The 21633-nt window shown below is 37.3% G+C and overlaps 1 protein-coding gene across 1 annotated transcript in view; it reads left to right on the forward strand.

The window, feature by feature from the left end:
- Positions 1-5509: 5509 nt before the first annotated feature.
- HSPA4L (heat shock protein family A (Hsp70) member 4 like) overlaps positions 5510-21633 on the forward strand; it is a 55739-nt gene continuing 39615 nt past the window's right edge. The window contains exons 1-4 of the mRNA XM_027103678.1: positions 5510-5992; positions 7004-7201; positions 17910-17967; positions 19933-20073. Of these exons, the coding sequence (XP_026959479.1) occupies positions 5799-5992; positions 7004-7201; positions 17910-17967; positions 19933-20073 (591 nt within the window). The 5' untranslated portion in view covers positions 5510-5798. The remainder of the gene's footprint in view (positions 5993-7003; positions 7202-17909; positions 17968-19932; positions 20074-21633) is intronic.

Genomic DNA, 21633 nt, shown 5'->3' on the forward strand with positions numbered 1-21633 from the left:
CTCCAGACATGCAGGCTTAGCGGCCATGGCTCACGGGCCCAGCCGCTCTGCAGCATCTGGGATCTTCCCAGACCGAGGCACGAACCTGTGTCCCCTGCATCGGCAGGCGGACTCTCAACCACTGCGCCACCAGGGAAGCCCAAAGCATAGGCTTTTTTCAAGGATTTAAATACTAAAAGATCAAATAAATGTGGTTTCTTTCCTACTTAGACTCAAACTCACTTTAATGAAGAATTTTACTTAAGTGGTACATGTTATTTTTATTAGTTTAAAATCTTTTTCTTTTGTGATTAAAATAAATTTTATAATGCTAAAATCTAAGAAATGAAAGTATCTTCTTTTAAAATGATATTCTTTTAATGTAACTGTCTCCCCATCTTTTAAAATCATATGATATGACAAATATTTCTTCAGAGCTCATTAGGAGATGTCATCATGATATCTGTGGGCATAAGTAAGCTTTATTCTACAACATCTCTACTAAAGCAGTTCAGGTTATTACCATGTATTGTGTTTATGGTATCATATAGCTTTTGATAAGCACAGATTCTAGATCTGATCATAAAAAAATTGATAATGACTTTAATGACACTGCAAACTGTCGTTGGAAAGTAAAAGATATAAAAATGGCATATCTGCTAACTTTTATCTATAAAATAAATAAACTCTTGCTAATGTGAATATATCTTTGAACAAAAAATATCCCCTTGAAAATTACTTTGTGTACTTTGTATTGATGATAATAAAGGAAGTTTAAAACTTATTCCTGAGCTTTATTTTCCTTGATTCTAACTTATTAATAAGCAGAGAGTAACCAAATTTTTGTTAGAATTGGGAACTGGCTTAAAGACAGAAAGCAGGGTTTTCAAGGTTTTGTACAGGAGTCTGTCTTGTTTTTCAGAAATGTTGTAGAAGATAGTACATTTGAAATCCCCAAGACTTAAAAGTTTTAGTGGGTAAAGGAATGTTAAGCTAGTGGGGATAAACTATAGAAGGATTTTGTGAGGCTGTGAGTGGGCAAAACCAAAATAGGGTGAGTGAACTTACTGGTGCACAGGGCAAAGTATATTTCATGGAAAATAATACAAACTATACTTTTTAATATACTTGGTGTTATCACTTAAGGAAAAAAGTTAACTCTTTTGAAAACTCTTAACATGATTTCTTGCAGTGGTCAACATAACGCAGAAAGTTATATAACAAGATAGATGACGCTTCTATACTATCATTAGTTCTGTTTACCACAACAAAAGGAAGATTTAAGATGGCCCAAAGAAAATCAGTTAAAGTAATAAAAATTAGGAATAGTGTCCCGTAAAAAGATAAACTAAGAAAAGATAAAAGTTTTTAATTTGTTTAGGGACATGCTTAGAGGCAAAAAGTCTTTAAAAATGGCATCCATAGAGAGCAAACAATTTAATTACTAAATTGCTAGACCAAAAGCCTGTTCTTTGAATCCTGCAACATGTATATAGTTAGGACAAAAGAAAATAAAATGTTAACCTAGGGGACTGAAACTGAACATGCTGTGCCTACCAACCACACAAACTGTCCAATAAAGTTTTGAAAGGTTGGAAGGAGTTTTATTTAAGAGGAAAAACTAGGAAGATAGGCACCAAACCATAATAGACAAGGAGGATTGCCAACCATCTCAAAACAGTGAGTAGGAAAAAGGAAAGTCATCTGTGAGAAATCATAACCCCCAGGCTTGTATCACAACAAAGTATAGAATATATACATAAGTACTATCTGTGATACAGGAACTCCAAACTGAATAAGTAAAACTGTTCTAGGACCAGTGAGACTTCCTAAGGGCTCTGAAAGAAACAAATACAAAACCTCTCTGGGACACTTCTATGACCCAGGGCACACAAAAATCCCACAGAAAAAGCAGCCTTACTGAGGATGAATCCATGGTGAAAACATAAATCATATGAGGAAACAAGCACTGTGTAGCAGAGTTGGTAGATACAATCAGAATTAGCAATTAGCACCCTAATTCTAAGAACTAAAAATGTGATAAAATACTCTAAAAGGCTATAAAGTTAGAATGTTTAAAATGATTTAATAGATTTTTTAAAGGAAGCAAAATAATACAAATAGTACAGTATGAAAGAACAGACAAGTTTGAAAGAACATCTAGAAATGGTAGAGTGCTTGAAATTAAAAACATGACAAAAAGAGGCTAAGAGTCATAGAAGTTAGAATAAAGGGACCCTACACATTCTAATAGGAGATCTAGAAGAAACTGAAAAGAAGGGGTGAGAGGCAGTAATCAAAGGACAATGTCTGAGACTTCTCCAGAACCTAAAAAATCCATCCATCCTCAGGTTAATAAAAAATTCCCGGTAAATTTAAAAAATTTATAATGCTATAAATTTTATTGAAGATGTTGGGATAGTACTTTATATTTGTGCTGTATTACACAAACACATTTCTAAAGCACTGACATACATATTAGAAATAACCCTTGAAGTGAGGTAGATAATAAAGGTAGATGATAACTGGGGAGGTTAAATGAATCACAAAAGTTAGTGGCAAATCTTGGACTCCCTATATCTAATTTAAATTTGTTTTACTAATACTATACAACTAGTATATTTTAGGATAATATAACCTGAGAGCTCACAGTTGGCCTTGTAGAATGCAAAATCCACCATCTTCATTTTACAGAAGAAGGAACTACACCCCAGAGATTGTGTGGCTTGCCCAGAGAGGCACAGGTAGTTGTTGTTGATTCCATCATTGGAATCAGGTCAGCATCTGGTTCTTGCAGTAGTCCTCTTTTCAGGAAACAGGGTCAGGTAAAGGTTGGGTATACCTGCTCTGGAATCAAATCCCTACTCAGCTCTTATTGGCTGTATAACTTTGGGAAATCATTTTTTTTTCATTTTTATTGGAGTATAGTTGCTTTACAGTGTTGTGTTAGTTTCTGCTGTACAGCAACATGAATCAGCTATACATATATTTTTTAAAATCCACATTAGACACATCCTAATGAAACTACAAAATATCAAAGAAATAAAACTCATGACTTGCAAAGGAACACTATTTAGACTCATCAATAATAATGGATGCCAAAAGATAAGGGACAGTTACTGTCAATCAAGAATTGTCAACCAAATTATTATTCAAAAGGTAAAGATTTTTAGACAGAAACAAAAAATTCACCATTCAGAGACCTTTACTGAAAGAAAACCCAGAAGGAAAGAGGTATGCAAGAAGCAATGAAGTAAACAAATTGGTAAACATATTGGTAAACCAAGATAAACACTGGCTGTAAAAGACTTTTTGGTGGGAGAAGTAACTTGGTGAATTGGGGGATAATTTAGACTCTTTCTCAGTTTTCTTGGGAGCCTACACACATTTTGGTCTCTTCTTGCATTTTTTCAGGGGCAGGCCCCAATGTAAAACTAGGTATATTACTATAACTAAGCAGGTAAGTCTGCTTAATTCTGGAGTGCAATAATTATAAGCCCATAGACACATTTCTGTGATATCAGTAAAGCTGATTTTTTTTCTACACTGCCCACTCTTCTAGCTCAACTGTTTGAAAATTCAGGTAGAGATTCAGCTAAAATGGTATGTAGAAGGAAATTTATGGCTGCAAATATATGTATTAGAAAACAAGAAAGACAAAATTAATGAGCTGGGTGTTAGAAAAAGGACAAAGTAAACAAATATAGAAGGAGATAATAAAGAGCAGATGAAATAGAAAACAAAGACATAATAAACAGGCAAGAAACCCAGAAGCACTTTAAGAAACCACTAGTGATAGGAGCCAAGAAAAGAGATTCAAATAATATTAAGAATGAGAATATTGGACATATAGAAAAGATTTTTTAAATAAATGAATAATCAGCTTTATGCCAACAAACGTGAAGGCTTACATGAAATGGTCAATTTTTAATAAAAATGTAAATCAATATTGATACAAGAAATAATAGAAAACAAAGACTGTATCCCCTAAAGAAACTTAACCCATGATCATAAATCTACTTGTAAGCTCCAGGCCAAGATGGTTTTCAGGCTTGTTTTACCAAAACTTTGCCAAAGAAAAGAAAAAGGGGAAACCTCCTCAACTTCTTCTATGAAGCTAGTATAATCTTGATATTAGCAAGAAGAGTAAAGAAAGGAAAATTAAACCTTATAGATACAAACATTCTAAATAAAATAATCACAAGCTAAATCCAATATATCTAAAAACAGAACCATCATGGGTGGCCTAACAGGTTTATCTGAGGAATACAGGGATGTTAAAAAATCTATTAGTATTACTCACTGCATTAACTGATTTAGGGAGAAAAAAAGATCATTTCGATAGATGATGAATAGCGTTTGTTAAGTTTCAGTATCCACTTACGAGAAAAAACTCTTAGCAAGGAAAAGAGGATAATTTTAGCTTTTTTATATCAACGCAGAAGTATTTTCTTTAACGTTAAGCACAAGACAAGGATGCTCACCGCTATAGCTTATATTCACCATTGTACTGAAGAGCTTAGGCAACATAATTAAGAAAAAAGAAGTAGTATTAAAAATGAAGAAAAGATTTGGTTATTTCCCAGGCCATATGGTTCTATATACAGAAAATCCAAGAAACTCTACAAATATTAGAATTTTTGAGAATACAGCAGGATTGATGGATACATTGATCAATATATATAAATCAACGTAATCCCTATGTTGTAGCAGCAGCTGGGCATACCTACCATGTATTGGCTTTTTTGGTTCCAGGCATTGTGGCTATGCTCACATTATTTAATAATAAAAACAGCCTCATAGGTGTATTTGTCGTCTTCCTTTTAACAGGTTTTGAACATGGGACTTGGATAGTTAAGTAACTTGCCGAAGGTCCTACCGCTAGTAACTTAGGTGAGGCTGGGACTACAACCCAAGTCTATGTGACCCCAAACCTAGCCAGGAGGTATTCTCATTTACTCCCAGTAAATGTAGAGAATGTAATGATAATAATCCCTTGCGCCTGACCCCAAATCTTTCTTTTTGCTCTGATATTTTGTGTTTTTTTAATAGGAAAATTATTCTCACACCCTCAAGTTGTACACACAACATGGAGAAATAAATGGTCCTAGGAGAATTTCAGGATATTCTGGACAAAATCCGGACGGTGGCGGGCCTAAAAGGATGGTGGCCGCAGGGGCAACTGAGGAGAGCGGGGAGAAGCCGGGAGCCGCCCAGCAGCACTGGGGCCCGGGGTCTGTTGGGAGCAGCGGCACCCAGTCCCCTCGCTGCTCACGCACTGCCTGCTGGGAGGCGAGGCCGCGACACCCGCCGCGTCGGAGAGGACAGAGGACGGCGTCGACGGGTGTCACCAACTTCTCCGGTGTGCTTGTGAGACGGAAGAGCGGTGTGATTCTTTAACGTAGAAAGACCAGAGCCAAAACATTACATTGCGGTTTCCACAGTACCGCCCTTGAAAATGGATTTCACATTCCTCATAGCAACAGCAGCAGGAGCTATAGCCACCCTTGCTGCTGCGGCTGTTGCAGCATTGATAGTGGTAAGAAGTCTACGTTCTTTTAGAAAGTGGACAAATAAGGACAATGAGCGTACGGAAAAACCTCGTAAAAAAGTCTCTTTCATGAGACCAACCAACGGGAAACAGGAAAGACCTGAGGAATCGGGCGAGAAGCAACAGGAATCACACAAGGAATTGGACGAGAGTGTACAGGAAACCCGGGAAGAACTGAACGACAACGGACAGGACCACGAAGCACCGAATGACAAGGAACAGGAACCCCAGGAAGAAGTGAACAAGGAAGAAACTCACAAAGAAACGAATGAGAAGGAACAGGACAGCCAAACTTCAGGCAGACACAGATGCTGATCAAATGAAGAAAGCAGACAGCTGGGGCAGCGGAGGCTCCTTTTCTGCGGACGAAAGGGCAGAGGCTGGAGGCCACGCACAGGCTTGCTTGGTGTCACGGCGACACACAGGCGTAAGGTTGCTTTCCTGTAAAACTGGTTTTCAGAGGTAAGGGTTAGTGGATGAGACTGCACCTTTTAGGATATGAGGGAAGTTAAACGAAGGGAAAGTTGTCAGTGTGTTGTTTCTTGACATAAGTTTTTTTTGTATTTCAAGCCCTGGTGAGGCGGGGAAAAAAAAAAAAGTCCCATTGGCTTTCATACCAGACACTGTCACTTGTGAGGAGAAAAGGACTCCTTCCCCCACGCCCCCGCCCGGGATCGGCGGTGCCCCGTAGGGCGAGGCGAGGCCGCTGTCGGCCGCACAATGGGAGCCACCTCACAGGGGCGGGCGCGGCGCGGCAGGACTGCGGGCGGGCCGGCCGGCGGCACGTGGCCACCTCGGAGCGGCGAGGCCGGCGGGGGTTGGGGGGGGAGCCAAGGCTGCGGGCGGGCCCTCGGGGGAAAGAGCGAGGAGGTGGTTGCCGGGTCATCAACCGCCACGCTGCGCGCCCGACACCGGGCAGGCCTGGGCAGTGTCCTGCCCCTGCTACCGGCCGCCCCCGGTTGCCAAAACAATCGGAAGGGGTCCTTCCGAACACGTGGGCAAACCGCCGGCGGCCGCTCTCACCTATACCAGCCGCAGTGCGCCCCGCTGCCGCGCGGTGGCGACCGAGCTAGCTAGTTCTGCTTCCCCTCCTCCTCTCCTGCCCGATCCTCCCCGCTCCCCCTTCTCCTCCCTCCCACTCCCGGCGGCCTCAGCCGCCTCCATTTTCCAGATCTTTCTCGAACCCGCAGCTCCTCGGGCAGCCGTTGCCCGAGTGCTGACGGAAGCGGCCGAAGTCGAGGCGGGGAGCAGCCTCGGGCGCGGAGGGGGAGCCGGCGCACCTCCCCAGCGACCGAACGCGCAGGCGCAGACCCAAGTAACTGCCGGTTGGAGGCGGCCGAACCGCAGTGGAGAGAGACCTGGCTGGAGGAGGCTGCGGCGCGGGCGGCCTCCACCTCCTCCAGGGTTCCCCGACGCGCTGCCCTCGTTTTAATGCGCAGCGACTTCGGGTCATCTCTCCTTAGCTTCTCGTAGGAGTCGCAGTTCCAGGAACAACAGCCTAGAAGAGGACGCGGTCCCCGCACAGAGGGCTTCAGCACCATACCCCCGAGCATTAGGCGGCGGGATGTCTGTGGTCGGCATTGACCTCGGCTTTCTCAACTGCTACATCGCGGTAGCGAGGAGTGGCGGCATCGAAACCATCGCCAATGAGTACAGCGACAGGTGTACCCCGTAAGTGCCTTGTCTGGTCATAACCCTAGGAAACGTATCCTCCCGACCCTTACGCTTGTCCCGCCCGCTGGTTTCTTCTGATGCGCGGAACTCTGAGATGACAGGTGCAGTGCATCAACTGCGATCTCTAGGGACCGCGGGTTGGCGCGCCCAGGTGGGAGTCGGACGTACTCGCTCCGCACAGCTGCTTTTCCTTCAAGGACAAGGGACTTAACTCGGAAAGCTGGCCCATCTCTCCTTTCTGTACCCACGCCCCCTCCCCCCCCCCCCCCCCCCCGCCACGCCGCCCACCACGCCTCTGTCCGCCGGCGGCCCTGCTTTAGTTTTCGGGAAAGGGATTGGAGTGGTACCACCACGATGTCCGGAACACTGCAGAAAGATCTTTGGTTACCCCTAGTGGGGCTTGTGTGGGATTATTGGCCGCGGGCGGGCATCGCCGCTCGCTCAGTAGAAAAACTGTTTATTCTTTTTTCCCTTCCTGCTTTCCCCATCTGTCAGCGTGACAGCTTTCTCTCAAAAAAAGTAGGAAATGAAAGCTTAGACTGCAAATATCAGAAGATGAGTTGCAAGTTCATCTGACCCAGAAAACCTTTTTTGTTTGTTTTTAAAGAAGAGATTGAGATATTCAGGTTTTTATCTCAGTGTCCTTGAGAATTCGAGGTAATCGGATCGGTTTCCAGGGGCGTAGGTTAATGGTACATTAATAGGGAGAGAATCAGGGATGGGAGTCGTTGCCCTCAAGTATTGGTAATGTTCATCCATTAAAGGAAAGTGGGGGAGTTAGAACCTACCAAAAGCATATTTCTACAGAATGAACCGTTGGAGAGTCAGAGGCCGCTGCCCTGTATAAGCATGACTGTGAAGTGATTCCATTACGAACACTTAACGAAACACTTAGGAGGAGTGGCATTATGTCATGGAAACATGTTTCCATAGTTCCATTGTTTCTCTGATCTGGGAAGTTAGCAAAGAATAGAATTAAGTAAGACAGGGTATGAAAAACTAGCTTCTTATTGTAGACTCCTGTTACCGGTAATTTTATGAGGAAACCAACTGTCCATATCTTATTTCCTATGGAGAGGCAACTAAACATGTTAATTTGACCCTTCTGAATGGTCCAAAATACAATACTTTAAATATAAGACTAATCTTGTCAGTGTTAAGCTAAGCCTTTAAATAATTATATTACTACACTTTTATGAGTAATTTAAATTATGTCAAGGAGATGTTGACGATAGCTTACTTGAATCATTTTGTGCTTTGGTTTCTTTCCAAGAATATTCTATAAGGTTTTATACCACGTTTTTCTAGATTATATGCATTACATTTCTTTTACTGAAACTTTGGATCGTTGTATTCTCAAATGTGAGCATAGGTCAGTTAATTTTCATAGTACTGTTAGAACTCTTCTTTTTACATCTTTTTCTGGCTTTTATGCACAATGAGAAGGTGAAGTAGTAATTGTGAACTATTTATGACTTCATCTCTACAACGTTTTGTTTTAAGCCACAGCAGATATGGGCTTCTGCCAGAAAAGGACTAGGAAATTCCACTCTGCTCTTTCAGCAGAGTAAAGGTTAATGGGGGCAGTCTTTGGCTTCAGGGACTTAGCCTATGGAGAAAAAGTGAGAGGTAGGATGGACGTTCCCCTTATCTTTAAAGCCTTATCCTAAAAGGTCATAAACCAGAATTGTAAAATAGATACTGCATTTCCAGGCTCAGAAATCTTAGTAGTGGGTCCATGACTCTTTAAATTTAAAGAGCCTGGCCAAACTTTCAAAGAGAGTTATTTAGAAATTAGGCTGCTTATTTAAGTCTTCTAAAAGTCTCTTTGTTAATATTCTTAAGCACACTGGCAAATTCTGTGTGGCTGAGAGTTAATGATCTTTCTGATTGTAAGAGAGTCACTTCTAATATCTAGATTTAATGAGCCTAATCCAAAGTAGAAAGTTCTAAAGGTGGAAGGACTGTATTCCTAGCTTGTATCAGCAACTCTTCCCTTCTTTCTGTGGCTGTGTACTGTCATTTATCTCAGAAATTTGTCTTTTATTGTTACTGAACTAATACTTCACTGTAGTCCAGTGTTCTTATACTGTATATTTGCTTTGCAGGGCTTACATTTTTGAGTGAAAACATAGCCCTTTCTGATCCCTAGACATTTATTCATTAAATGCCTGTCTTGCAAAAAGCATAACTATTAGAGGACCTGTAACTTTTCTAATACACCACAGTGTTTAATAATACACAAAAACTAGCATTTCAAAAAGAATTTTTTTCCATATTCCAGTTGCTGACATCAAGGTAATATGACACAGGTATTTCTGAGATGCAAATACATTATAAAAAGATCCTGTGAGGACTTCCTGGGTAGGCCAGTGTTTAAGACTCCGAGCTTCCACTGCTGGGGGCACGGGTTCGATCCCTGGTCAGGGAACTAATATCCCACGTGACCTGAGGCGAATAGAATAGAATAGATTAAAATAGGATAAAATATTGATAAAAAGGTCCTGTGGAAAAGAGGTAGGAAATGTTTGATTTAGTTGGTTTCAACATCCATACTTTTTCACATTTGTTTCATTCTTTAACAAACTTGATTATGGATTCATGGGAGAATCCCACGTATAAACAAAGAACAATTTAATGAAAAAGATAATTCCTTAAGTTTGGTGTACAATTAAGGGACCAAGGGCAAGTAGTTAAACCTGTTTTTCAGATTCACCTTCTGTAAAGTTGGGAGTGCTTGTACTAGCCTCTCTTATCTCGTGCATAAATTGAAGAGGAAGAAAGAAATTAACACGCATAAATAGAATAAAATATTAACTTATTTTTTCTGAATATTTTCTTATTTAAAATTATTATGCAAATAGTACATGTTTATTGTAGAAATATAGGCATGTTAAAAAATGAAAATGAAAATTATAATTTTTCCATCCAGAAATAAAACTTCCAGATGGTTTTCTCTGTGTGTATTTCAAGGGTAGATTATATTTTATATTCTATTTGGTGTCCTCTTTATATATAAAATATATTTCTATACTATTAGTTTTAGTGTCTGTATAATCATTTCCTTAATTTAATTCATCCCTTATTGGATATTCAGGTTGTTTATATTTTCTTTTTATAAGCAGTGTTGCGATAACTATCTTTATAACTAAATTTTTGACCCTTAATTCCTTCAAATAAGTTCCTAGAAGTAGAATTACTGAGTGTGTACATTCTTAAGGCCTTAGATATGTTTGTATTGCTTGATTAAGTATAGATGTAGGGATTGGAATTTCCATGCTAGACTCAGTTATATCAAAGTGATTAGTTTCACACATGGGAAAAGAAAACTGCAGCCAGAAATCCTCATTCAGTATCAGATTAAAGCATGTGGTCAGCTAAAACATGCTGCCTGCCTGTATTGATAATAGTGATGTCTAGGTGCTAAGCATTGTGTTTGCACTGTCACACATATCACACCAGTTCTATGAGTTTGATAATACTAGCTATCTTTTTCCATAAGAAGCCTTAAGCAAAGTTAAGTATCTTGGCCAAGAACTAGTAAGCAGTGAACTGGATTCAGTTTCAGGCTGCTTTGACCCCTGAACCCCAATGTCCTTACATTATCCATTGGCATATGGATGGTATCTATATATTGGGTTCATGGGGGTGTCATGGGACAAATTGTCTGGGCAGTTACTGTAGAGAGAAGGATCTTTAATATCAGTCAAGTCATCTATTTTTGGCTATTTTTTTAAGAAGTATTATCTTGTTTTAAAATGTTTTAATATGCTTTTAAGTTATTTTAAGAACATGTAAAAATCTTGTTTCAATTTAGAAATTCATTAAAAAATATGTACACAAAATAAGTTAGTGTAAACCTATGGAGGAAAGTAGTGTGGGAAGACTATAAACTATTAACAATGGATATTTCTTGACAGTAGAATTATAGAGTGTGCTTTTAATACATAGTCTGTAATGTTTTGAATTTTTATGAACTTATTTTACAGTAAGGAAAATGGATCTTTTAATCAAACTATTATTTCAAGACGTTGTTAAGTGTACGTATTTGTTTTGTCATCAACATTCTGTAGGATCTGACTTACTGTTCAATTCTCTGTTTTTCTGTCTTCATTACTTTTTCCCTATTTCTTTTCCAGTGTATGTATAATCTGAAAATATGAGAAAATATTATTTATACACTACACCTCAAATATGTGAGATGTCCTCTTCAATGCACAAAAGTAGAAATCACTTACCTTGGGGTATGGAAAATAAAAATTTTTGTACACAGAAAATGACAAAACTACAGACATTAACAGTGGCTAGTTGGGTAGGAGGACTTTTTATGATAATAGCAGTTTGGAGTAGGAGAATATTTTTGCAGTTTTTTAATTAAATATTCTTTGTACTATATGAAATGGTTTTGTTTGTATGTTTTACTATTAGCTTACATTAACTTTGATTTAAAATATTTTAAATACTGAAGAATTACATAAAGTAAATCTCCTTTTTCTCTTCCCAGACACCTCCTAAACTTTAGTGTGTTTCTATACATTTGCAAGTATATGTATATAACTGGGATTTTTTTTTTAACGTAGAATTACATTATACATATTTTGCAATTGCTTTTTTCAAAATATACTGTGGACATCTCAGACTTGCTCATATGACTAATTTATCTCATCTTTTTAATGGTTGTACAGCATTCCGTTTATCTATACACTACCATTAGTGTACATTTCAAAATATTTTGCTGTTGACAAACAAAGTTCAATGAACAGCTTTCCCACACCCTTCTTTTTTTAAAAAATGAAATTGTGCCTAAAGGAGTGGGTGGGCAGGTATCTCACACTTAAGCACGGCCAAAGCTAGAACTATAAAATCTTTTAGTATGAATATTATGCACGAAACAAAATGAATCTCCAGTCATTGCCTTGAATTTGTGGGTGACAAATTCTGAAAAGTTTCTAGAAGTCAAGGAATGATAGGTACAAATTACATAATATCTATTACGAGTTGAAGGTTTTCATGTCATTGGTAGTCTTTTTAGTATGTGATCACTAAAATAGAAATTAATGACCATAGCCATGTTCTAATAAAACTTTATTTGCAAAAATAAGTGGCAAGGGGTAATTTGCAAACCTCTGTTCTAGGCAGTCATAATCAAAAGACTTAAAATTACTGTGCATGGATATTTGTCTTTGAACTGATGAATTTTAAGTAAGATAGTCAGCTTTTAAAATAATGTATCTAATCTAATAATCTAAATAAACAATGTCTCATTTAATGTATCTAATCAGCTTTTTAATTATTGTGTCTACCTATATAAATGTCTGTGATTTCTGTTAATGGGTTCAAGTTATAAACTAATTTGTGAATTATGCTTACTAGAAGCGTTTGGAAACTATTAAAGGAATTTTTATTATTTTTATCTGTTAAAATGTTTTATGCATTGTCCATATTGAAAGATTTGAAAGTTTATATTATTACTAAATCATATATGCCTAGAAGTTTTATACTTTTAAGTAGCAAGCTAAAAAGGAAATGGCAACAATCAGTCCTTTTGAGAACATTCCTCCCCCACCCCTTCTAGGGCAACTTTTTTCCAGATAGTTAATTTTGAGAAATAATAACTAGATGTTTTCTTTACTGTCAAACTCTCAGATCCCTTAATTTGTTTATAGGCATTGAAACACTCTAAGAATGTTGTCTCCAAGTTATTTGAACCACTAAGGAATCATTTTGTACAGAACACTATTTGGGAAATGATGCAGTAGTTCTCAGCTGGAGGAGATGTTGTCCCCTAGGGCGTATCTGACAATATCTGAAGATATTTTGGTTGTCACACGGGGAGGGGGAAAGGAGGAGTGCTACTGGCTTCCAGCAGGTAGAGGCCAGAGATGCTCCTGAAATCCTCTAGTGCACAAAATAGCCCCACTCCCTCAAAAAAAATTAGCCCAAAATGTCAGCAGTACCAAGGTTGAGAAACCCTGCTCTATGGACATCTTGGCAACCATATCAGCGGTTGACAATTTGATTCAGAGCCAAATTGGCCATGCAAGGAGCGGACCTTTTGATTTAAACTAATTGATTGTCCTCTCATATCATTAATTCAGCTATTGTATTTCTTAGCATCTACTCAATGATAGCCAAAGAGGCTATAAATAGTAATTATGGTCTCATGGGACTGGCAAGGGAAAGCAGAGATTTCTAAAAATAGGGCTATTTTTGAAGTGTAAATGGTAAGATCAAGAGGTTTTGAATCCTTTGCTTTATAAAGAAGCAAACAAATTTAGTGTTGCCCTCTTAGGTGAGAAGTTTCATAGTCTATTGGCAGTATGTTTTCTCCAACCTAACCATGCCTTGGCTTTATAAAAATAGGCTTTATAAGAGAGACAGAAAGTTAATCTTAGATTTTAAGGGAAAATACAAGTACATCTTTCTTAAAGTCATATCCTGTCATTTGATTTTTATGCCCCTCCTCTACTAAAAGTGATATAGGACATTCAGAAGCTTTGCTTATTTGTTTAGAGTTTTGTGGCATTCTTTGAGAATCTAAGACTACCACTGTGGTGGCAACATCAGACTGGATATAATATATTTAAGCTGCATTGTGAACTCTCCTTTTTTTTTTCTTTTAGGTATAAAATGGAATTTCTAAATAGTAGTTGAAATAATATATAAAAAGTATAATATAATTGGATTATGTGATACATAGTTGGATAAACTGTTGAATATCCTTTTCTATAAGAACTTTTATATCAACCTAATATGTGTGTAATTTCCTTGGTATTACTAAAGGTCAGGTAAAAGTGTTGAAAGAGAATAGGTATTTAACTTATTTTGATTTTTCTGAGAATCCTTGGCAGGTATTTATATAATGGCTGTGTTCTAGAATCTTTTTGAAAAAAAAAATTGAAGGAAGGAATTTGAAGAACTTTAGTATGTGAGGACAATTTTCTCTGTATTGAAACTGGGTATTTCCAAGTTATAACATTAAATTTTTAAACTTTAAAAGTTGTCTGCTTTTAACCTAAAAGAATATCTGATAATGATAACTGTTTAGCTTTCCTTGTGAAGTGATACAGGTGCAAAACATATTTCAGTGAATACAGCACTTAATAAATGATAGTTGAATCAATCTTATTTGGAACTAAGTGTTCTAACAAGTTAAACTCTTGAGAATCAACCTAAGAATAAGATTTTCTGTGCATTGAAATGTTGGTAGCCTCGTATTGAAAAAAGTATTCAGAAGTGTATCCAAATAATGGAGTTGAGAGTAAGATGGACTATAAACAGGCTAAGAGATGGCAAATCCATGTTTTCTCTGATGAGTTTTAGGGTGGAATGTCAACCATCCGTGTGGATTGCTATATCAGGTATGCAGATATCTACTCTGGTAAAGACTGTGTTGAATCAAGGAGTTATTTGCAAGAGAAATGAAGATGTCACCTGAACCACTGATTCTTACTATATCCTGTTTTGGCCAGATCACAATTAAAAGTAACTTCCATTTCGTTCATCTGTTCATCACATTTAACATTTTAGTCCTACATATATATCTGCTTGGATGTCTCAAAGGTACCTCAATCTCAACATGTCCAAAATAGAACTTGTGAAAGTCCATCCCCAAACGTGTCTCTCTTACAGTGTTTTCTGTCCCATTGCATGGCACCACTATCTACCCTCTTACACAAACTGGAAACCTAGACATTATTCTTGATACCTCTTCCTATTATGTATTCCAGCACTGTTCAATAAAAATAAATATAATGTATGTGAGCCACATGCATAATTTTAAATGTTCTAGTAGTTACATTAAAAAGCTAAGAAACAGGCAGAGTTTTAATATACTTAATTAAATCACTATATTCAAAATCTTATTTCAACATGTAATCAGTGTTTTAAAATTAATGAGATATTGTAACATTTCTTTTTAAATTTTAAATCTTCAAAATCCAGAGTGTATTTCACACTTAAAATAAATACATCCAATTCAGATTAACTGCGCTGGAGCTCCAGTGTCACAGTTGGTCAGCGCGAGGTACTTATACAGCCTAGCTGCGTTTCATGTGCCTGATAGCCACGTGTGTCTGGTGGCTGCCGGATTGCACCGCGAAGACCTAGTTCATCACAAAGTCCTTTGAGTTTTAGCTCCTGAAATCTCTTAATTCCTTTTCCTTCTGTCTCAGCTGCTACTATACTGATAGAGATTATTGATAACTTCTAGCCCTCCTCCCATTCCTGTAGTCAAAATGATCTCCACCAGGGCTTCCCTGGTAGCACAGTGGTTGAGAGTCCGCCTGCCGATGCAGGGGACACGGGTTCGTGCCCTGGTCCGGGAAGATCCCACATGCTGTGGAGCAGCTAGGCCCGTGAGCCATGGCCACTGAGCCTGCGCGTCTGGAGCCTGTTCTCTGCAACGGGAGAGGCCACAACAGTGAGAGGCCTGCGAACCCACCCAAAAAAAAAAAAACGATCTCCACCAAACACTCCCCTAATTGAATCCATCATCATTTACTCTTCCTTCAAATCTCATCACTTTCTCCGATAAGCCATTCCTGATCCTCTTTTAGGTCAATTCGTGCTGTTGCACCATGTGTACCCGTTTTTGTACCACCTAGTTTACTTTCACTTGTGACTCTATAGCAATATAAGTTCCAAGGGAGCCAAACAATGTCTGACTTTTTTCCCCTTATTATTATAGCTTTAGTACCCAACAGAGTGCCAGGCATGTAGTAGTTACTCAGTATTCATCTGTTAAATTGACTGAATGAACTTAACTGCTTGCCTTCCCTGAAAAATCCTGTGTCCCCAGTATAACAATATCTTGTTCAGCCCTTGAAAAGCACTGCTCTGGGATCTTTTTTTTTTTTCCACTTTGTATTATATGTAAGCATGGAGTGTTCATTCTATTATTAAAAAGCCTTTAATGAACTCTCATAACCTACTGAAATATATTTCAAATTTATAATATATCATTTGAGACACTGTATAATCTGGCCCTCTGATGTATCTACCAAAATGTCCTATGAAACTAGAGAAGTTGTATTCTTCCTAGTCTCCAAGTGAGCATTAACCTTAGGAGCCATCTTCCCTTTCTTTCAGCAAGTACCTTGGTTATGTACCAGATGTCTAGACCAGTGCTATCCAGAACTTTCTATTCTACAGTGTATGTTCTATGTATTTTCTGTTCTCTGCATATCCAGTAGCCATATGTAGCTGTTAAGCACTTGGCTCTTGAGCCCTTGAAATGTGACTAATGTTGAGGAACTGAATTTTTAATTTTAGTCAATTTAAATTTTACTAACTACATGTGGCTAGTGGCTACCATATTGGATAGTGCAGATCAAGGCAATGGGACATACATTATCTACCTACATGGCGTTCACATCCTACTGTGGAGATAGTAAAAAAATAAATTGTATCAGATGGTGATACATTATGGAAAAGAATAAAATTGGGGAAACAGGAGATGTATGTATTGGGGAGGAGCAAGAATGTTATTTATATAAGATAGAGAAGGTATCTTGGATAAGCTATCATTTGAGCCAGAGACATGAAAGAAGTGAGAGCTCATGGTATGTGTTCCAGAAAGAGAGAACAGCGTGTACAAAGCCCCTGATGCAGAAATGTGCTTGCCCTCTTCCAGAAATAGCAAGGAGACCTGTGTACCTAGATTGAAGTTCCAGAGTAGAGCAGCTAAGAACCAAACCATGAAGGGCTTTATTGGCTGTTGGGGAGATAGGACACCATTGAAGGGTTTTTAGCAGAGGAGTTTGTCTTTAAGAGGATCACTCAGGCTGTCATATTGAAAATAGACATATACTGGGAATGTCCTTTTCCACAAAACAGAGACATATTAAAATGCTTTCTTTTCTTTCAAGTCTTAATTCAGAAATCACATCTTCCACCTGCTTTTCCTAAGCCTTATTATCTAGAAGTGATTATTCTCTTTTTCTGCTAGTATCATTCATAATTTTATTTTATATGTTGATTTTCTTTTGATAGACTATATTCTCCAAGCATAGTGATTGTAGCTAGTATACACACAATGCCTGTAAATATTTTTTGATTGAATGAATAATTACCTGTAATTACAACTGAAACCATGGAAACATTTTCTCGAATCACAACATGAAATTTTTTTTTGAAAGTTTTTTTGATAAAAATGTTACTCTACACTTGTTTTTATAAGCCAAATTACATTTGCAGTAATAAAAGCAACAATCATATTGTTCAAAGCATTTCCCTATACTCACTCACTTAATCTTCACACAACTCTATGAGTAGGTATTATTATCAACACTATCTTCTTGATGGGAAGCTGAGGCAAATAATGGTTAGGTAATTTCTACAAGGTTACTCAGCTGTTAATGGGCAGAGCCAGGATTTAGATCCAAGGAGCCTGGCCTTACTAAATACAGTTAGTCTTTTTAGTAAGTCATAGACCAGTAGAATTTGAAAAACCATTTTGGGACCAATACAGTGTTGCCAAGTATTAGCCCATTAAGAAAAATTCTAACCTTTATTCTGACCACTATTCTATTACTTAAGAAAGTTTAAAAATATGTAAAATTCTGATTTCAGTAACCTATTTTTTTGAGTAATACATAATTATATTCATTCCTTTAATTCATTTTTATATAGAGAGAAGCAGAGTAATAGCACATTAGTATAAAAATAACCTTGAGAACAAACTTTTTGTTTTTTTCCTGTTTAGAGCCTGTATATCTTTGGGATCAAGAACGCGAGCCATTGGAAATGCAGCTAAGAGCCAGGTAAATTGTTCCTGTAGATGTTTTGGCTTACAGGCAGAGTTAACTTCATATTGGTAACTAAGCTCCCATTTTATGTACTTGAGAGTGAAAAAAGAGAATAAAGAAGATGACTGGTCCTTATATCTTTGTATCTTATTAGATATGTTTTGCTTTGGGTTGTAAAATATTTCTTGAATTTTATTTTAAAAAAATCTTAGTGGTGAAGTCAGAGTATGCTACCAAATGGCGTCAGTTTTTCCTTGTATGGTCACTTTCTATGAGGGATATCCTCCTATCTAGAATATATACTTCTACAACAAGTGAACGATGTCTTTGTAAAAGAAGGTGGGAAAAAATGGAGAAACTAATATCCAGAGTAATCCTCTGTGGCTACTATTTTACTACTACTTTACATGGAATCTGTTTAAGTATTTATATTTCTAGGCTTCTGAAATCCGTTTGCATAAAACATTCACTTTTAACATTCCATGCTATAGGTTCATCTTCCTTGGACTTTGTTTATTACCATGAACCAAAACCCTTAACAATTATTTCTTACAGTTTAATATATACCTGAGTTTTCTTTATTACAAAATAAGTCTGTTTAATGGGGCATTTTTCCTCATGACTTTTTGTACTCAATTATTCAATTGACTCATTTATCCACGAATTTTTGCTTAAGATTTTTTTTAATCAAGATTGTCTTACAGTTGGCCTGTGTATGAATGTGTTTTTTTCTTTCTTTTCCATTTTCATATTACATATAAACAAATGTAGTTTGTGCCAAAAGGACCCCTTCACTAAAGTTTACATCTCGTATTCTGGCTGATCTTCTTCTTCTTCTTTTTTTTTAATTTTCCTTATTTTGGGGGGCTGCGTTGGGTCTTAGTTGCGGCACACAGGATCTTCGATGAGGCATGCGGGATCTTTTCGTTGCGGTGCTCGGGCTTCTCTCTAGTTGCAGCTTGTGGGCTTCTCTCTAGTTGTGGCATGCCAGCTTTCTCTCTCTAGTTGTGGTGCATGGGCTCTGTGGCTCCAGAGCGTCTGGGCTCTGTAGTTAGCGGCACATGGGCTCTCTCGTTGAGGCGCGCAAGTTCAACAGTTGTGTCGTGTAGGCTTAGTTGCCCTGCGGCATGTGGGATCTTAGTTTCTTGACCAGGAATCGAAGTCGTGTCCCCTGCATTGGAAGGCTGATTCTTTAACCACTGGACCACCAGGGAAGTCCCCTGGCTGATGTTCTAAGTGTATCGTAGACCTCAGACTCTCTGAAGAAAGCAAACTATGAGTTACTTCTCCAAAAAAGCTAAAGAGATCAACATGGTAATTCAGCATCCCAGTAGTTTTCATCTCATAACTGAAGATCAAGATCTACTTGGCTTTAAAGATCACTGAGAGGGAAGCAACTGGATCTCAATAATATTCTATAGTTTGAACTACATGTTCTAGTTAAAGAAAAAAATTACTTTGCCAAAATACAAGCTATTTACAAATTAAGACACTTTAACTTAGCATCATGTTACATGGAAGGAGTTTTAATTTACTAGCCTAGGAGCAGTTTTCAGCAGTGGAAGCAACATAGTACCACAAAGAATAAGATATTGAGAGTAAAAGAAGAACATGGCAATAAAAAACATAGTTTAAATAAAAACACAAATGAAAGTGGAAAGAAAGAAATCAAAGATACTACTTTATTAGCCCAAAAGTGTTGAAGAAAGCCAGAAATGAGTTGTAGATAGATTTTCATTGTATTATTTGAAAAGTTTTAAAGTTTTCTTTTTTGAATCTAACATTCCTAAGGTAGGAGCAGAGTTGGAGGGGCAATAGTGTAATTTTTCTATCAATTAGAAACCAGAAGAATGAATGATTGTGTGTGATTCTGAACTTGGATATGTAGGATAAGGAGACTTGGTGATTCTCAAGTATTAGCATAGTGTTTATTTTGCATTAATTAAGTAATTGATAAATAAAAGTGTTTACTGCCAACAGATAATCACGAATGTAAGAAATACAATTCATGGTTTCAAAAAGCTTCATGGGCGATCATTTGATGATCCTGTTGTGCAAACTGAAAGGATCAGGCTTCCCTATGAGCTGCAGAAGATGTCTAATGGAAGTGCAGGAGTTAAGGTAAGCTTATATTCCCAGAATGCAAACATATGTTCAAATTAAAGAAACCAAATATAATAATATTGCCTGTTTTTAAATATTTAAAAGTTTTTTAATTTAACTCCTTTCCTCTGGATGCAGTACCTTTATACCAAAAATACAGGCAGTTTTCGTAATATACTTTAGTGAATGCAAAAAAAGAATCTGATTTAGAATAATAATCTTTTTAATCCAAATACTTTTATTGTCAAGAAAAAAGGATTATTATTTGGAGAACTTTCAGAGGTGAACCACTTTTAAGGAATAAAGGCAGATGTGATTTAGAAAAATAGACCCCAAAAGTATGTTAATTTCTATAATGAGCTTTTTCTAATTTAGAAGAATTTTATAACATATTACAGAAGTATTAAAGCAAACTCTTCTTCCAAGTAAGAGATGGATTCTGAATTTTTACTTCTACATCCTGAGACAGAAAGTTATAGATTGGTTAACAAAAACTAACAGAATACCCCAAACCACAGAGTTACTATATGGCTCAGCAATTCTACTCTTAGGTATATACACAAGAGAATTGAACCATATGTGCACACAAAAGTTTGTACACTAATGTTCATAATAGCATTATTTATAATAGCCAGAAAGTGGAAACAACCCAAGCGTCCATCAGCTGATGAGTGGATAAACAAAATGTGGTATAGCTATTCAATGGAATATATTATTTGGCCATAAAAAGGAGTGAAGTACTGATATGTGCTACAACATGGATGAACCTTGAAAACATGCTAACTGGAAATAAAGCAGATATAAAAGGCCGCATATTGTATGATTCCATTTTTATGGCTATCCAGAATCAGGCAAATCAATAGACATGGAAAACAGATGTGTGGTTGCTAGGAGTTAAGGGTAAGGGGGAATGGGTGAATCTACTACTACTGCTGCTAATGGGTCACTCTTTTTAGGGTGATGAAAATGTACTACAGTTAACGGTAATCAGTGTACAGCTTTGAATAGACTAAAAACCACTGAATTATATACTTCAGAAGGATAAACTTTATGTGATATGAATTATATCTCAAAGTTAAAAATTTTAATAGCTGATTTTAAACTTGATATATATTTCCATGTTTAGAAGAGGGTTCTGACTACAGGATGGATGATGAGTTGTAGTAAGGAGACATGAGACTTACAGTAATTCAAAAAAGACACCATGAGAGATTAAAGACAAGTTGAAAAATGATGAAATTTGTGGATCAGGAGGTGAAATTTGTGGATCAGGAGTTTCTGACTAGGAAGCTGGATGGGTCATGATAGCAATAAATGAGATAAAGAATAATATTCACATGTCCTTTAGATATGATAACTTCTGGTTAATGACTCTTTGTGGAGCAGTTTTATTCTAAACTACTTAAATTCTTTTGCTTTTATTCTTTCAAAAGAAAATTAAAAATTATGCTTTATGAGTAGTTTGATAAAAACAAAATAAATTATTTTTACAGAAAGCCAAAACCTAATTTTTTTTGACATATAACATTGTATTAATTCAGGTGTACAACATAATGATTCAATATATGTATACATTCA

The sequence above is a fragment of the Aethalodelphis obliquidens genome, unplaced genomic scaffold (genome assembly GCF_003676395.1).
Source record: "Aethalodelphis obliquidens isolate GAN/ISIS:26980383/991018 unplaced genomic scaffold, ASM367639v1 scaffold6, whole genome shotgun sequence".
In the NCBI taxonomy this organism is placed as follows: Eukaryota; Metazoa; Chordata; class Mammalia; order Artiodactyla; family Delphinidae; genus Aethalodelphis; species Aethalodelphis obliquidens.